We start from the raw sequence: 17,494 nt of genomic DNA on the forward strand, positions 1-17,494 counted from the left end.
TGGTGATGAATAATCCACTTTGATTGGAATGCAGGCAGTCCAGTTGCTGACAAGTGTATATTGGAGTGAGGGTAGGAACAAAATCTGCTAGAAACAAGATCTATACATTTTTCATTAGTGTGTTACAGGAGAAGATAAAGCATTAATAAATACACTGTCTGTATGTTCTGTATTTACTTACTGATATTACTATTACTCAAGATTTGAAGATAGTAGAGTTTTATTTTCCCAGAGCAGCTTAAATAAAATGAACAGAGGTTACTTTGACTTCATTAAAGTCACATTTTAAATGTAGGTAGGTGGAATGATGATTTAATCATTCCTTGGTGCCGGCAGGCAGTAATTCCCAAGGAGTCAGTGTGGTCTAGTGGTTTTGAGTGGTCATGTTATAATCTGGATTCTGCTGCTGCTTTGCAATGTGAATTTGAGTAACGCGTGGACCCTCCATGTATCCCAGTTTCCCCATCTGTTACTATAGAAGGAAGGTACCTATCTTTATAAAACGTGAGACAGCCTTTGATCCTGTATAAGTGCCCAAGGCCCACCATAATTTATAAATGATCTTTGATACATGATGAGGGAGGGAGATGATGGCTAGAACCATTGAAGTTTTCTCTTGCACGTCTGTAACAACCAAAGAGGTTTATTTGACTCCACCATAGCATACCCTTGGCTGGTGAAGGCTCGAAGTGAGGTAATGGGTCCATTGTTGGTTGAGATTGTCAATACTTTTCCATCAGGGAGGGAGGGAGGGAAGAGCAGGTTGTTGGCAGTTTTTAAGGAAGCTATTGGGAAGCCTTTGTTCAAGAAACCTACTCTGGGTGACAGCTTTTCTAACTGTAGTTTATAGCCCTGTTGGCTGGGCAGGCTGCTACACCGTTGGGTCCGCTGAAACTGCACCCCGATGGTTCCCTTCAGCAGTCCGTGGAAGTGGCCTTGTTGCATCCTGGGCTGCCAATGGCAGTGCTCACCAGCCTCCATTTCAGCACCGTCAGCTACATTGGTACTGCTGTTGACTTTGGGGTTGACACTGCTCCCCCCACCACTGGGAACAACAGAGGCATACTCTGTGCTGGTGGTACTATTTCCACTGTTGGCGCCAGTTCCTCCCTTGTTTTGGGTGATGGATGAGTCAGACCAGTTACTCGCACCTTAGGGTTGGCTCCACCTTTATCCCTAGAAACCTGAGACTCATTGGCATCGAGGTTGAGATCTTCCTCCTCCTGCTCTCCCTTACCTGGCCTACATCAGGGCCATTCATGGAACTCCATGGGTACCAGGATTAGTACTTGTTTCGCAGTCAGGACGGGGTGTCCCTTGCCTGGCACGTATAGGCCACTAGTGCTCTATTCGTATGCCCAGTAGGCTACATGGGATGCTCCTCCGTCACAGAGATTGCACTCTTCATCGTGCTCTAGTGAGATCACCAGGAAGGTTGGAGGCCATTGATCCACTGCAGGTTCATGCACCAGTGAGCCTTGCAGAGCCTCCGGAGTTGAGGTCCACCAGTCCAGGAATGGTATCTGGCCCTGGCATAGTTAACTGCTGCTGTTTCATCCCCAGATGATTCAGCAGTGTCTGGCTCTTTGTCTCCTTCAGTGCCTGAGGACTTACAAGCCTACCAGGACCTCTTGCAGCATGTGACTGCTTCCTTGGGCATTCAGTCAGAGTTCCTGTGGGAATATACCCGTGAGCTGTTGGATATCCTGCAATCGTCTGCCTATGGGAGAGTTGCCCTCCCTATTAATGATGTGTTCCTAGAGCCAATAAAGGTTCTTTGGAGCATGCTGGCTTCGGTACCACCTACTGTGAAGCACTTGGAAAAAAGCTTTGTCCTGGTGCAGGGATTTGAAGATATTTACTCCCATGCAGCGCCAAATTCCCTGGACATAACCATGGTGAACGATAATGCCTGGCAGGGCAGTTTTAAGTCCACTCCTAAGGGTAAAAGCTCTAAAAGGATGGACTTAATGGTTAGAAAGATTTGTACCTCCTCTTTGCAAATGCGGATTGTGAACCAGCAGCTATTGTCCAAATATGAGTTTGTGAATTGGACTTCTATGTTTTAAGTTGGCAGACCTGATGCCTGAAGTCTCCAGGATGCAATTTCGGGGATCACCAAAGACTGTTTGGGGGCCAAGACATGGTTGAAGTCTGCACTAGACATCGTGGACACTTCATCCAGAGCAGTGGCCTTGTGGTGGCCATGAGAAAGGGCATTGAGCATGCAGAATTCAGGCATTGCTGCCAACATGCTGCAGACTGTAGAGGATTTGCCCTTCAACAGCTGAGTGTTCTTTTCAGACAAGACAGACAAGACTCTGCATTCCTAGAAGGATTCTAGAATGCTGCTTTATGTTCCTTGGGGGTGTATATACCACCAGTGTAAAGGTGCCACTGTGGTGATCAACAGCAAAAGCAATATAGTTAGCTGTCTTTCCCTCACCCCAGACAGAAGGACTACTCCAGAAAGGGGCGTTGGTCCCAGAGAAGGAGGCATTTGGGTCTGTGGTTCAGCCACTCGATGTGCCGTACCACTGTACCCTCCAAGTGCCCATTTGACTCCTTTGTCTAGAGCAGTGTCCACTCATCTCTCCCTTTACCCCATCCCCTTCATTCAGGGACAAACCGGTTCACTTTCACAATGCTTGGGGCTTGATTAACACTGACAGCTGGGTCCTAAGCACCATGAGATTGGGCTATATAATCCAGTTTCTCTCCGCCTCATCCTTCTCCATCCCTCTTCAAGGAACCCTTTCACAAGTTACTGCTCTTCAAGCAGCTCTGCTCTCTATTGGCTTTGGGAGCTGTGGAGAAAGTTCCTCCAGAACAGTGGGGTCAGGGCTTCTCTTCTGGTACTTTCTGGTTCCCAAATCAAAGGAGTGGTAAGACTTACTCTCGACCTTCACAGCCTCAACAACTGTATCAGGTACATGAGGTTCCAAATGGTCACCCTATTGACTATCCTCCCTGCATTGTCTCAGAATAACTGATTTGCTGCTCTGGACTTTCAGGAAGCATGTTTTCATGTGGCGATTTTGCTGAGCCATAGAAAATTCCTCCAGTTAATCATGGCGGAGCACCATTTTCAGTGTATGGTGCTTCCTTTCATCCTCTCTTCTACTTTCCCCTCCCCGCCCTGTTTTTGCACTATGCATGGTTGTGGTGATGGCATCCCTCAGAAAGAAGGGAATCCATATCTGGACAACTGGCTATCGAGGGGCAAATCCAGGGAGGAAGTTTTGTCATGTACACACTACACTGTGCTCACTCCACTGTCTATCTTATACTAAACACTGGGAAGTCAACTTTGGTTCCCACTAAGAAAATTGAGCTAACTGAGGCCCTACTCTGAGTTTGAGAGCGTTTTTGCTGATTGACTGTTTTCTGGTAATTTGTCTTGGTTTGTAGTCTGAGCCTTCCATGACAATTCAGATGTGCATGAGGCTCTTGGGCCACATGTTTACTTGCATGCAGGTGGTCCGGTTTTCAAGGCTGCATCTTCGCCCCCTTCATATGTGGCTCAGGCTAGTTTACCATCCAACTCTACAGCATTTAGACAGATTGGTCTGCCTTCCTCTGCTGATCCTGGACTCCTTGCAATGGTGGACACTTCTGGAAGATGTATGTGTCGTAGGAAAGCTCAGGGCCCTCCTAAGTAAAGACTTGAGTGCATAGTTCTTTGAGGCAATTTATTACGATTAGCTCGGAGAAGTGTCGGTCACCCTAAGGCTCCCGAGGGCTTCTGCCTTACAGACTCACATCTCTGTTTTATACAGTATTCAGACAAAGAGAACAAAGAAAAAGATGATGTATTGCAGTACATTTGCATTACCTCAACCTTTTCTACACTTATGCTAAGAAATTCCTCCATGTTGCTAATTGAACAGGGCCCCTGATTACCATAACAACTATCTTTTGAAGCTAGCTAGCAGTGTCCCGTTATCTACTGACAGCTGCAAAAACCTGCAACCATCTGCAAAATGTACCTGTTTCAAGGCTGAGAAAGCTACTAAAAATCCAAGATGGAATCTTTAGCATACAAGATGGAGTCTTAAAAGCTTAATACAAAATAGAATATATAACTAGGTATAAAAGTGGAATACAAAAAATAAAGTATATAAAACTATTCCTTCCACATATGTCAGGGTGTTCCCTTCATCAGGCCCTTATCAACCAGGTCTGTAGTCACCGATGCCTCCCTGATAGGCTGGAGAGCACATCTAGGATCGCTGTGAGTTCAGGTTCTGTGGCTTGGAGCAGGATATCACTGCATATCAATATGCTGGAGCTTTGGGCCACCTACAGTGGCTGTTTTGCCTTTCTGGACTGTATCAGGGACTCAATGGTTCACATGCTTACCAACAATACAACTGCAATGTGTTATGTGAACAGGCAAGAGGGAGCACACTCCAAGTGGCCTTGCCAGGAGGCAGTCAGGTTGTGACAGCTCTGCACTGAATCACTCTGATAGCCAATCACTTGCCCCAGATCCAGAATCATCTTGCGGACCATCTTAGCAGGAATTTTCCTGAATCATGAGTGGTCCCTAAAGACAAGTGCCCTGTGGGTCATCTTTGCAGTTTGAGACATTCCAATGATCAAAGGATAACAGGAAATGTCTGTTCTCCTCTCAAGGGGGCTTCATTCTGGACTCCCTGACCAACGCCCTCCACCTCAGCTGGCAGTTGACTCTCCTGTACACTTTTCCTTCAGCAATCTGAGGTTGACAGACTCAGGAGGTGCTCAGACCAATGGGATATGGAGGGGAAGAAGGTATACGGGGGCAGGGGAAAACACATGCTTGGGGAAAGAACCTTTTATGGGGTAACGAGAGGTGGGGTGGGACATAGGCTTGGAGAGGAATTTTTTGGGTGGAGGGAGTTGATGGGGGGAGAGGGGAATGAAAGGTGTTTGGGAGAAAGGGGGAAAAGCTGGGGTTGAGCCTTATTTGTGTGTGTGTGGGGGGGGGGGGGAGGGGGGTATTTTATACTGTTGGTGGCCTTGAGGGAGTTGCAGTTGTGTGAGGGTCTGTCTCCTTCCTTTCTCCACTGTACTAAGCTTTGCTGGCATATTTATTGTCTGAGATGTTTGAGTTCACTTTGGGGCATCTCCTTTGATTTTAACTTAGTGTAACTGTCAGGCACTGTGTGCTATTGGCATAAAATTAAAAAGTACAGTGTCAGATAGTGGCAATGCTTTCAAGAAGAAATGAACAAAAATGGGAGTGCCTGAGAACAGTCTGAGTATTTGGAGGGTAAAAACAGCAGGAATATTGCACACCAGTAGGGAAGGGGAGTTTTTGGATATTAAATAGGTCCATAAAGAATAGTAAGGATGAGAGGCCACACAGTCCAGTGAATAGGGAATTTGACTGGGAGTTGGGGACCTGGGTTGTATTCCTGGCTGTGCCACTGATCTGTCTGTGACCTTTGGGTGAGTTATTTTGCCTTACCGGGTTTCTTTTTTCCCCTTCCACGTGTTCTCCGTCTTGTCTTTCTAGCATATGCTCCTCAGGACATACTCACTATGTATTTGTAAACCATCTAGCACAATAGGGCATTTCTCAGGTGGAGGCTCTAAAGTTTTGTCTGTATAGTAATTTAGTGGCAGAGGGTAATCTGAAGTGCCGTAGCTTACTCCCACGCACTGGAAGTCCCCTGCTGTACTTTGACCTACTCCTATCCGCTGTAGGTCAGTGCATACTACAGAACTTGTAGTGCGAGGCAGTAGGGTCCAAACTGCTAGTTAGTGTGCAGCACGCTAGACCATCATAGCTTTATACCTCAGCTTGCTGTGCACTAAACTATAGAAGACTCCTTAGTGTTACTAAGGTACTGATAATAAATGAAAGGGAAAATTTAGGCTATAAATATCACAAAATATTTTTAACAAGAACTGCAGACTTATGGAATACTTTCCTCCAGGGAAATGATAGAAAGCCCATTGCTTTTTCACATGGGACAAAAACCAGTAGTTCCCTGGACTGAGGAAGAAACTTTCTCAACAGCTAGCTTATTCTGTAAATTGTTCATTAGTGGAGATTCTTGTGCCTCTGCTGAAGCATCCATTTACCAGTTGCTATTGGAGGATATTGGACAGCATAGTGATTCCTGTGTTCCTAAAATACTAGGAAAAAAGCTTGTGTTGGCAGGGAGATGGACTATCACATCCCTTTCCTTTAGATTTGATGATATCTTCAGATAAATTTGCTATACTTAGCTTCTTGGCTGCCCTGGCTTCTTTCTGTACGTTCTCGTTCTCTGTACTCATTTTAGTCTGTGTCTAAGTTCCACCCTCACTCCCTTTCTTCTGTAGGTTTAATTACTGGTTTCTCTGTGGTTCACTATAGCTAGTTTAGCAGAAATACTTAAAAATCTGAAGTCTCTAATTCAGAATTTTTCATTGTTTTTCTCCCTAAATGGCACTATAATAGAGGGGAATCTGTCATAAATTGGATGCCAAAGGGCTCTTGCCTATTTGGACAGAACTAAGTTAATTGTAAATCATTTAGACTGTTTGGATCTTATGCTAAGAACATAGGTTATATGGTTTCTGCCCAAACTGTTATGCAGTGAATTAAACTATGTATTGCTGAATGTTACAGGCAAGCAAAAGTTCCTGTACTTGCTGAGATTCATACACATTCCATCAGAGGTGTGGCTATTTCCATTGCCTGTCTTTGGCAGGTGCCAACTAGAGTTGCAACCTGGATTTCAGTGCATACCTTCACTAAACACTAGGCTCTGGATTTGACTTCAGGGATGGCTACTGGTTTGGCAATGTGGTATTCCAGTATCAAGGGCTCTGTTCCTGCCTTCACATGAGTTTTTAGCAGTGCTTATCAGTGTTCCATAAGTGAGAATATGCAGAACCACTCAAGAAATTCAAGTTTACGTGCCTATAAGTGGAACTCTCAAAGATGGAGCTTGCATAGTCCCACTTCCCACCTGCCTTCCCCACTGAGACTACTGCTTGTTCTGTGTCTCTGGCTTTGCTGTTGAAGACACTAAGATGGTGAAGGATGGGGCCATGAAAGTGCTCTAGCTGACTGCTAGAAGGTTCTACTGCAAGGCACTACACACTATCCCATAAATGGGAATATGCAGAGCCATCTCTAAGAACTCTGGTTACAGGAAAGTAACCTTCATTTTATAATGGTGGTGTTGGCATTAACAAATCCATGTAGGGATGGAGGTGGGGAAATGAGACAAGTTTTTTGTAACAGCCTTACATTTTCCATCATTTTTATATCTTATATCCACTGACAGATAAGACTTCATATTTGCTCATGGGTAAAGTGACTATTAAAAAGCAAGGAATGTTTGCAGAAATACTGTTCAATTAGCTGTCATTATCAAACATCTTAAAACTACAAAGCTACAGAAAATTAAAATAAGCAGACTAGAAGACAAAGTAGTATAGATACAGATAATATATATACACATCATTCGTGAAAGAGGTAGCATTTGTTATAGTACAAAAGGACAGATCTCCCCATCTATGAAGTTACACCAGAATTAGTCTCTTCAGTTTCCATTTTTTGTGTGAAAGATGTCGTCATTCTCTGATCAGTAGCTTCTGTGTACAAAACTAAAGGACAAACATTGGCTCTTTGCTAGTTTCAGACAATTCTTCAGGTGCCAAAAAGGCCTGATTCCTTCACAACTTGTAAATAATTCCATTAAGTGACTGTAGTCATTGTAGTGTAAGGAGGAAGCACAGGTCCCAAATGTTCACTAGTCTAACTGAATTTTACTGGACAGTTTTAGAGCCACCAACATAAGATGCAAACAGGTTCGTTTCAGCTGAAGAGGGGTAGGCAGAGTTCCTCCTTTACTTGTCCTACCCAACCTACTGAGGCCATGTGTGGATGCGAGAGGGAGGTGCTACAATTTTGGGGGAGGAAATCCACTGTAACAGCAACTCTGAAAGTACCAGTGCTAGGAGGGGGCTAGTGTCTACAGGTTGCCAGAGTCTACTGGCATTTTCCCCTCACAGCTATATACAAGCAGGAGAAAACAACAGCCCCATACCTATATAGTTCATAGTGCAGAGTGACCAAAGACAACGGTACACAATCTCTTATAGGCACCCACCAAGGACTATCTACAAAGGCAACATCCAGAATACTTTCATCTTCACTCTTCGCAGCTGTGCATAGCCCAAAGCATTTCTCTAACAGGAAGTTCCTGTTTGAGTGATTTTTAGTCCAATACATTTTTTTATCTATTTCGTACAAGCGAAGCAATGTAAATCCACACCGAGAGAACATTTTTGGGATAAGCATGGACATACACTGCTAGGGCAAATTCTGCATTTGAGACATCGATGGTATGGACTCCAGTACTATGTACAGCTTCTATTAAAGGTCTCACTTCAGAAAACGGCATATGAATAGGAAATCCAGAGACCTGGGGGAGTTTAAAAAAAAAAATCATTAGAGATTTAGATAAACAGGCCCATGTAGTCATTTTTCACCATCTGTCAGTAGCTGAGGTACTGAGTCAACTACAGCGAGAATGACACCAGCTAGGGAAGGTAAAAAAGCTAGAGCACCGAGGGCTATTACATGTAATTTTGTTATGGATGCAAGTTCACCTTTTCTTTTAAGAGCACTTATAACTGGATGGAAGCAAGATTATTACATGCTGAATAACCAAGTCCCTTCACATTAAAATGAATGCCCCCACCACTTCAAACTGTTTCAGATAATCAGGGCAGGTATTTAAGCAATGCACAGCTTCCTCAATGGATGTTGAATTCCTGTTACCCCTTTTGGCCCTACGCCAACAGGCCCACTGCCTCTTCGCCGTGGCCCCCTGTTGTGTTCCAGTGCACCAATCAGTTATTGGCAATGGCTTGCCCCTGAGCCTAGGACCTGTCTGCTGCTAACTGGCAGGTTCTGTTCTGCTACACTCAGCAACAGCATCCCCAGCTGAAGGGTCAATGTCTATTAAATATGCCACCTCAATAACTGCCAACCAAATATGGGGAGAAAGTACAATTTGATTGGTTGCAAGTAACAGTGCATGTTTGCAACCAAGTGAGCCAAGCACCAACAAGAAACCTGAACCAGGTTGGTGTCACAAACCTTTACAACTGAAAATAATTTAGCAACTGGTTATCTTTTATCTGAATTTATAATCGTGGGGACAGATGATTTCCTCCACAAACAGAGTGCACATAGATAGGGTGATTCTGAGCTGAGGAGCACCAACTGGACAGGGTGGGAATGCTGTGTCTGCAGCATTTATGCCCATTTGCTGGTACTGTACACAAGTTCCTTTGCCAGAGCGTTCAGAGCTTGGAGGATTTTGGAAGGGTGGGTGCTGGGGTATAGTCACACATTCATCATCACTGTTCCCCCTGCAGGTTTCCAAAGAGGTTGAAAGAATCTCCACTCCAGCTCTAAGAGAACAGAATTGTCTAAATTCATTATGGGTGGTTAGGTTAGTTTTTTTCATGACTTCTGAAGCATTTACTAGTGGCTGCTGGTGACAGTATATACTGGCCTTGTATTAATGGCAATAAAGGGCAATTCTTCTGATATTAAGTGACTTTCTGATAATTAAACATTTGATTTAAAGTTTCTCACAATCCAATATTACATCTACTGGTTTCATTACACAAGTCCTATATGGGCATTCATTATAGTACCCTGTAATCTCCCAACTGTTTTTGCAGTTCTGCCTGGTGGTCATCTTCTACAGCTTTTCCTTGGATCTGTTCCAGCAGAGGTAGAAAATGCCGAAGTGTGGAGGTACAGTATCTGTTCCAACGAGTTAAGTGCCTTGACCGCCACTCCATAATCTTCTCTTTCAGTATCTTTTCAATCCTGCAGTAAAATACAGCTACTTGTTATAATTACCCTACCAGTTGACTGTTCAGGGTGTGAGTCTGACTTCACAATTTTGGATGAGTCACTTAAAAAACAGAACTCAACATTATTTTTCTAGACACACTACCCAGGTTGACGACAGCACTGGAGATCTTAAGTTCTCCACAGCTCCTAAAGCAGTTCAAAGATAAACACAACAGCAGTAAAGCCACTGTTTTCTGGTTTAAAAGAAACCCTCCAAAAATCACATCCTGCAAGACTGATTTTTAAGATCTATGTTTCCCTCTCTCTTTTAGTGGCACTTGATCTTTTAATTCTTATTGAAACAATACATAGATTCAACAAAGGGAGAGTCCACCCCGCCTATGATATCAAAAAGACACCAGGAAGTAGCTGCACTTTTCCGATGGCAGATCTTTACAATCTAGATTGGATGAGGAAGGTCACTGAATATTCCATTCTTTGCTGGTGAATCAGGCTGTGGAGCTGCTGCTCACAGTTTTTAATGGATTTATGTAGGTATTAATAGAGGCAAAGTTACCTGCCCTGCAGTTCTAATGCAGCAGCCTTGTCTGTACACTGGTAAATTAATTCTTCAGGCTAATAAAAAAAGAATTGATTAAAACATCACTTGGAATGTAAGCCTTGGTATCAGAGACGAAAACACATGACCTCATTTTCTCTCATGGTTTCACAGCAGTGTATCTCTATGGGAGTTTTACACAGGTGTTAATGAGATCAAAATTAGGCCTGTAATGTTTCACCACATATTACATGAGGTCAGAAAATTGAATTACTCGAAGACTGAAAAACACAATATTTAGGAGTTAGAGTTTTGTACACAAAGTTATTCTGTCTGTTAATAGAGCAGGTTTCAACCACTCATGTTTGTATGCTCGATTAGATTTAGGGAGAGCACCTGTGGTCAGACTTGTAATGAACCTGACCTCTTCACATTTTAAAGATGAATTTGAAATCCAAGGAAAATGTCAAAGGTTATATTGTTTGGATTTCACTTGTGACTTAGCTAACAGGAATGTCACAAATTTTATATGGCTTCAGACCTTATGTGGGTGTTTTCAGGACGAGAGAGTCCTGTCACTTGGTATATTGTACTGTAAAGACCTAGCTATTACAAAAGTGTGATTAGGCCTGCTGTACTTAACATAATAACAAGTTTATCCTTAAAGTGAGAGATAAATACTTACACTCAGAGGCAAACTGCATATAGTGAATGAAGATTTCAAATTACGTTTTCCATCCCCTAAAATATTCTAGTAAATGTTTTAAACTACAAAATGAGTCTAAGTAGATGCAATAATACCTGAACACTGGAGAGGCCAGGGTATGGAAAGCTTTGTGAAAAGAAAGGTTTCCATAATTTGGGTTTGCTGATGTCAAAGTTTATCCTTACTGGGGAATCATACTGTTGGATATTAAACCAGATCTAAAAGAGAGGAACTTCATTAGAAGCAACATCTATATGTAACATGTATCACATTTTTTCAATGCAAAGGGGATTGACAAACATAATCTTTATATTTCAGAGCTATAGTAGGAGTTACCCACAAAAATTCACGTGAAATGAGACATTCTGTATAGTCATTTTCACCTCAAGTCTATGTATAAAGAATCTGATATGTTAATGTACTGCATGTAAGTGCACTATATTACAGCTGAATAAGGCTGCACAATGAAAAATGACAAATGTTTATCACGAAATACATCTTTCATTGAAAGCCCTGTATTTTGATGTAACTTTCAGAACGGTATCACTGGGATATAATTTGGATTATATATAGAACCTTAAATTCTCTGGATGTAATCAGTCATTCACCCTTTGCTTTTAAAATTAAAAAGGTTAAAATTGAAGAGCCAGTATAATGTAATACACAACACTTCAAACAGTTGACTTCTGATAAACTTCTACAATAATATCTGGAAAATGTATGTTTTGGATTGTCTGCATGTATGTATTTTAGATTTTGCACTTTAATGATGTTTTAAGTATGTGCAGAAGCAATATTATAGGGACTTTTTACACCTAGGAACATATGAATTGCCAGACAATCAGTGTTTCCTCTAATCCAGTATCTGCTCTCCAATGTGTCCAGCACCAGATACTTTAATGTAGGTGCAAAAAGTGCTGTAATGGAAAATTGTGGAGTAACCTGCCCATAAGTGAAGCAGGAAGGTTTATATCCTTATCTTTTTTGTCGTATCTACTATAGTTGTGGGTGTTGATTCAGAAAAGATTATCCAGTCTTGGCCTCCGTGCTGTACTGTAGCAATGTATTCCACAAGTTAATTATAAACTGTATAAAACAACTATTTCCTTTTATCAGTTTTTAATTTGTTGCTTTTCAATTTCATTGACCAGTCCCTTGTGTTTATATTAGCAGAAAAGATAAGAGCACCTGATACTAGTCAGACTATCTATTTACATAACGGCATTGTTTTTCAATATAATTTTCTATCACAGTCCTTATGTATCCTATTATTGTATTTGTCGTTTGACCACAGTTGCACACTGAGTGGAGGTTCTCACTGAGCTGTCCCAGACAATGCTCTTCCAGCGTGCATTACCGTACAGTTGTCAGCAGTGAATGTAATCTGCCAAAGTGCTGCACAATCCTCTAGCTTTGTTAGGTCTTTCTGAAATTCCTCAGTTTTCACTAGTCTTGACTAACCTAAATCATTTTGTGTCATCTGCCAATTTTGCCACCTCACTGTTCACATTGAAAAAACGCAATAACTATATTAAACATTATCCCTATTTGGAACCATAGGGCTCCCCCGGTTAACTTTTTGCAATGTTGAAAATTCTTTGTCAATTTTTCAGCCAATTTCCAATTTACTACAGGTACTTATCTCTCATCTCATGACTAGTCAGTGTCCTCAAAAGCTTCTTGTGACAGACTTTGTCAAAAGCTTTTTGAAAGACCAAATGAATTGTTGTTCTGTTCTCTCTTATCCATTATTGTGTTAACATGTTTAAAAAATTTAGTAGCTTACAAGTCAGTTTTGCTCTGCAGAATATGCCGGTTTATCTATATCATATGCTGTTCTTCCCACTATTTTATATTTTTAATGATCACTTCAAGCACTTTGAATTAGGAGTCTGCAGTTCCCAGGATAATTCATAGTACTTTTAAAAATACACATACAACACCTACAACTTTCTAGTGCTCTAGCACCTGAGTTTAATGATTGCATCTTGGCTGCAGCCCAGCCACTCTATTCTTAAGTTTCCTTAAAAATTCTTGCATGTACACCATCTGGTCCTAATTTTGCTCTGTAATGTTTCAGTTTGTTCCAGCATCTCCTCTTTTGACACCACAGTTTCTGATAATACTTCATCTTTACAAACTGAAAAGAGTAAATCCTGTGTAGTTTTTTTTTTTTTCAGGGAAGACTGATGCAAAGAAATACATTTGCTCTGCAGTTTTCTTATGCTCCCTAATTGCTCCTTTAATTCCCTAGCAGTCCAGTGACAGAGGACAGTTGTTTAATCATATTAATTATTACTATTGCTGTAACAGATGTAACGTTTTCTTAAAACAGCCTGATGAATTAAACGAAAACAAGCCTGAAGATTGTTTTTATGACCCGATTCTTTAAAATAAACTATACATCCTTCAAATGGAAATCCTGCTGAGCTCCTATAGAAACATAAGGCTTAAAAAGACCAATCTTGTACCATAACTGTTTACTTTTTAAGCATATTTTGAATCCTGAATACATAAAGGTTACAGTACAAACTGTGAATAATAATTAATTAATTATGTTATTCACTGCTGTTAATAAAGAACTTATTGTTTGTTGTTCTCAAAAGATACTGGGCCAGATCCTCAACTGGTGTCCATGGCACAACTCTAATGAAGTTGAAGGAGCTGTGCCCATTTACATGAGTGGGATATAGCTTTATGCTTCCAACATTTCTCAGCCAGTATCTTGTTAGCATGACCCCTCTGGAATGACCCACTGGTGCCAGGAGTCTGGGGTTGTGGCACATTTTATAGTAAGTGTCAAGAAGTCCTGAATTCTGCTGACACAATGTTAAAACACATATATTAAGCAAGAGTAGGTAAATTAAATTCTACAATGCAGTTTTTTAGTTGGTTGCTTGGGGTTTTTTTGCTTCTGTATGCTATATTTACATAAGATTTTACAAGTTATGATCTGTTTACATAGTAAAATCTATAGTAAAAATCTGTTTTATACAACAGTTAATACAGCACTTTCTAAGTAGCTGGGAACCTAATCCAAGAATGGTATAAAATCACTATTTGATAACATGACTCACTAATATGAAGTGTACTGGTATTGATAGAGGCATTCCTGATCCACTAGGAAATGAGATGTTAATGGAGAAGATGATAAAGGGAGCACTATTTTGTGTGTGTGTGCGTGTGTATGTGAGAAAGAGAGAGAGAGATGAGGAACACTTACATTATCAAAGCTAATCAAACAGCCCACACTTTGCAATGGACAGAAAGTATCAAACTGTCCATAACAACGTCCACTACTGGGATTCCAAATCACATACTGATTTTGCTCCCAGGTTAATACATATGCAGTTGGCCCCTAGAAAGAAAAAGATACATATCTTTGAAAACCAATTTTTAAAAGTTGTGCTATTTTATTTTACAGGTCAATACCCACTTTATTATCGAGGTCAGACAAATTGCACAACTGAACTATTTTTCCTCTAGCTGGTTCAAGCACCTTAACCAATGTTCAAGTAAACTCTAAGACCTGAAGTGTTGTGTAGATTTCCTCTGGCTTACATTAGGATTGCACAAATAACCCTTCTACTCCAGCACTTTAAAAACTAAGTAAAGACACTTTCCTCTAAATTTTCAAGTAAATTTAGTGCTGATTAAAGTTGTCATTATTGACAGCGTAACAGCCTGATGTTCTCTATTTACCTACAGAACAATCGTGGTAAGGGCATACTTTTGCAAACTGCCCAGTCTGTGCGCTGGATGTCTGAGAGTGAGGAACTAGTTGTGTCCGTATTCACTCAAATCCCTACCCTCCTTGCTGAGACTATCACAAAGAGTTTTATTAGTTCCCTAGGAACTGGTGTGAGACCACCAACTGATTCCACACACTTAGGGTACTAATCAGCCTTCAAAGGGGTAATGATTTTTGATAACTACCACTTTGGTCCTCATTTCAATGAGTCTTACACAAAGAAAGTGCAGAGCTGAGGCTAAAACTAAGCTTTATAGCATGAATACTCCAGTCTATAAAGTCACCAACTTTTAGGGGTGATACCCCTGCTACTGTATAATACCCTTGGCACAACAGGGAAGGGTAAATTATCAGAGACATTTTGGCATTAATTTTAACTGAGAGACTCTGCTTGTAGTACCTTTTACAGAGACAGTGTCAGGTGAGGGTCAGTAAACATCTTTGTATAAGTTATTTGAAAAAAATGTTTCTCCTGTATGTAAAAAGTAGGACTGTATGAAAGACTAAGTAGCAGGACAGCTGTGCTGCATATTGCAAGACACACCCATTTGGCAGCCCCATATCCTCCCATAGCCCTTCTGGGATTGCATGAATTCCAGCTGAGCTAAAGTGACTTCTATGCAATACCTCCGCACCACTACTTGGTGGCCTCTTTACCTCCTCTCTTACTACTCCCTGCTTCTGCTGGATCCCAGCCAGATTAACAGTCAGCAAGAATGAGGAGGTGCTGACAGCATCAACAGGACAAAAAGCAAGGCAGGATGAGAGCACTGGCCTCACAAACACGAGGGCATCCCTCTGCTTTAACACAAACCCCCATCCCCAGGCATGCACTCATATCCATTGTCTGTTCCCCCAGGCACCTCCTCACTTACTTACCTTTCCAGCACCCATCTCTCTCACACAGAGCTGCCTTACATATCTCTTTCACTTACCCCAACAGCAATCCCTCATACACAGCTCGTTGCCCCAAGCATTCTTCCACTTTCCCCATCACCCATGAACCCTACCTGGACTTTCTGGGTTTCAGGCCCTTTCCCTGGTAACGTGAGCTAAATGTCCTGTTGGGGCTGTCATCATCATGTTTTGACAAGATTAATTCGATTTTGAATCTCTCTTCCTAATCCTGCTGTATGTGAGAACAAACTAAAGGAGTCAAATTCTGGGAATGGATTTCCCCAAACCCAGTTTTGAAGGTCTGCTTGATTATGTTGAGGACCCATGTATCTGAGGGTAGAATGCTTGTAATCTTCCTTCAGGGAGGCCTCTAGTTATAGACAGTTTGGCCAATGGCTTTCAAACCTGTCAGAAACCTGGAAGTAGTATTGGTTGCTTAGAAATCTGAGCACTTCAGTAGGACAAACATGACCCATGCTGCTGAAGGAGTTTTAACTGCTTTAGAATTAGAGGGCCTGATTCTCCAGAGCCTTTCATCTGGTGGAATCATTTACTTCTGTGCAAAGTGAATACTAAGAGGATTTACAGATGGTGGAAAATAGAAAATAAGTACGATAGTTCCTATTACTCACACATAGAGGCATGGATCCAGGAGTGCGGATCTATTAGATTTATATTTAACTATTGGAGAAATAAGAATGCTTGACGTTAGAATAGGGTTCCAGTGGCACCAATTTTTAAACCCTCACCATGATTACTTTAAAATCATGGCTGCAAGAGAAAATTCCATCCATTTCTTGGAACATAATCATTTTTTGCTTGTTTATGCTCTATTTAGGTAAGCACTCGGATATTATGTTCACATTCAAATCAAACAAGAACTACTGTCTTACCTCAGGAATAGCATTTCCAATTATAAGCCAGGCTTTTTTGCCCATAGCAAGAAAGTAATTACACAAAAGCACAGCATGCTCCTCCTCATCACCAGCTAGAAGATCCAGAAATTGCTGATGGAGAAACAAACAAACTTTACTGTTTACAAATACATTGGGATATAGTTAATAATTCTGTTCCGACCCTGAAACATTTAAGAATCTTTCCTAATACTTTGCTGCCAAAATTCTCCTCTCAGATCACCATTATTTCACATGCAGAATGAGTGAAGAATATGCAGTGGAAATTAGAGAATTTCACCATAATCGTCAAATTCTGTCAAGTGAATCACACCAGATTTTCAGAAAATGTTTTGAGATGCTATCAATATACTGTATGGCTAATCTATGATCCACAGGTATTCTATTGTCCTCCAGATCCATGTATGTGTGTTTGTGATGGCGAATGCCCAATGAAGATAAGGTTTGCTTTAAAAAATGGGGAAAACATGGTATTCGTGTTATAATCTGATAACATGAATCTTAAACGTAAACTTTTCTGGCCTTGAGGCTTGCAGTTCCTCAGATGTGTAGCCAGTAGGGAGTGGTTTGTATACATCCGTTAGCTAAATCCCTACACAAAGCCAGCACACAAGGATACCATATGAACATAACACATTTCCAGGAGAATTCTGGGTCCATAAACCAATGAATGTAGTCTAATGAGCCAGCCATTTTCAATTGTGACAGACCTAATCTTCCTCCAATAATTTTCATGTTATTTCAAAGAAAGCTGACCTTTCCTATATACCACATTGTGAAAGTTTGAAAGGTATTTTAAATGTATAACTATAGTTCAGCACTACTCAAGTGCGAACTATAATTAAAAATGAATTTTAATGAC

At 41.2% G+C, this 17,494-nt stretch overlaps 1 protein-coding gene across 4 annotated transcripts in view; it reads right to left on the bottom strand.

Annotated features, from left to right (window-relative positions):
- Positions 1 to 7,042: 7,042 nt before the first annotated feature.
- CC2D2A (coiled-coil and C2 domain containing 2A) overlaps positions 7,043 to 17,494 on the bottom strand; it is a 107,979-nt gene continuing 97,527 nt past the window's right edge. For 3 of the 4 annotated variants that reach the window (XM_067530369.1, XM_067530370.1, XM_067530367.1), the window contains 6 exons: positions 16,612 to 16,725; positions 14,294 to 14,428; positions 11,166 to 11,288; positions 10,383 to 10,441; positions 9,661 to 9,838; positions 7,043 to 8,414 (listed from right to left, as the gene is read on the bottom strand). In XM_067530369.1, the coding sequence (XP_067386470.1) occupies positions 8,226 to 8,414; positions 9,661 to 9,838; positions 10,383 to 10,441; positions 11,166 to 11,288; positions 14,294 to 14,428; positions 16,612 to 16,725 (798 nt within the window). In that variant the 3' untranslated portion in view covers positions 7,043 to 8,225. Of the gene's footprint in view, positions 8,415 to 9,660; positions 9,839 to 10,382; positions 10,442 to 11,165; positions 11,289 to 14,293; positions 14,429 to 16,611; positions 16,726 to 17,494 lie in introns of those variants that run through there. The other variant, XM_067530371.1, reaches the window with a different exon arrangement.

The sequence above is a fragment of the Emydura macquarii genome, unplaced genomic scaffold (assembly GCF_026122565.2).
Source record: "Emydura macquarii macquarii isolate MOO-44397 ecotype Brisbane River unplaced genomic scaffold, CSIRO-AGI_Emac_v2 contig_3062, whole genome shotgun sequence".
Classification (NCBI taxonomy): domain Eukaryota; kingdom Metazoa; phylum Chordata; order Testudines; family Chelidae; genus Emydura; species Emydura macquarii.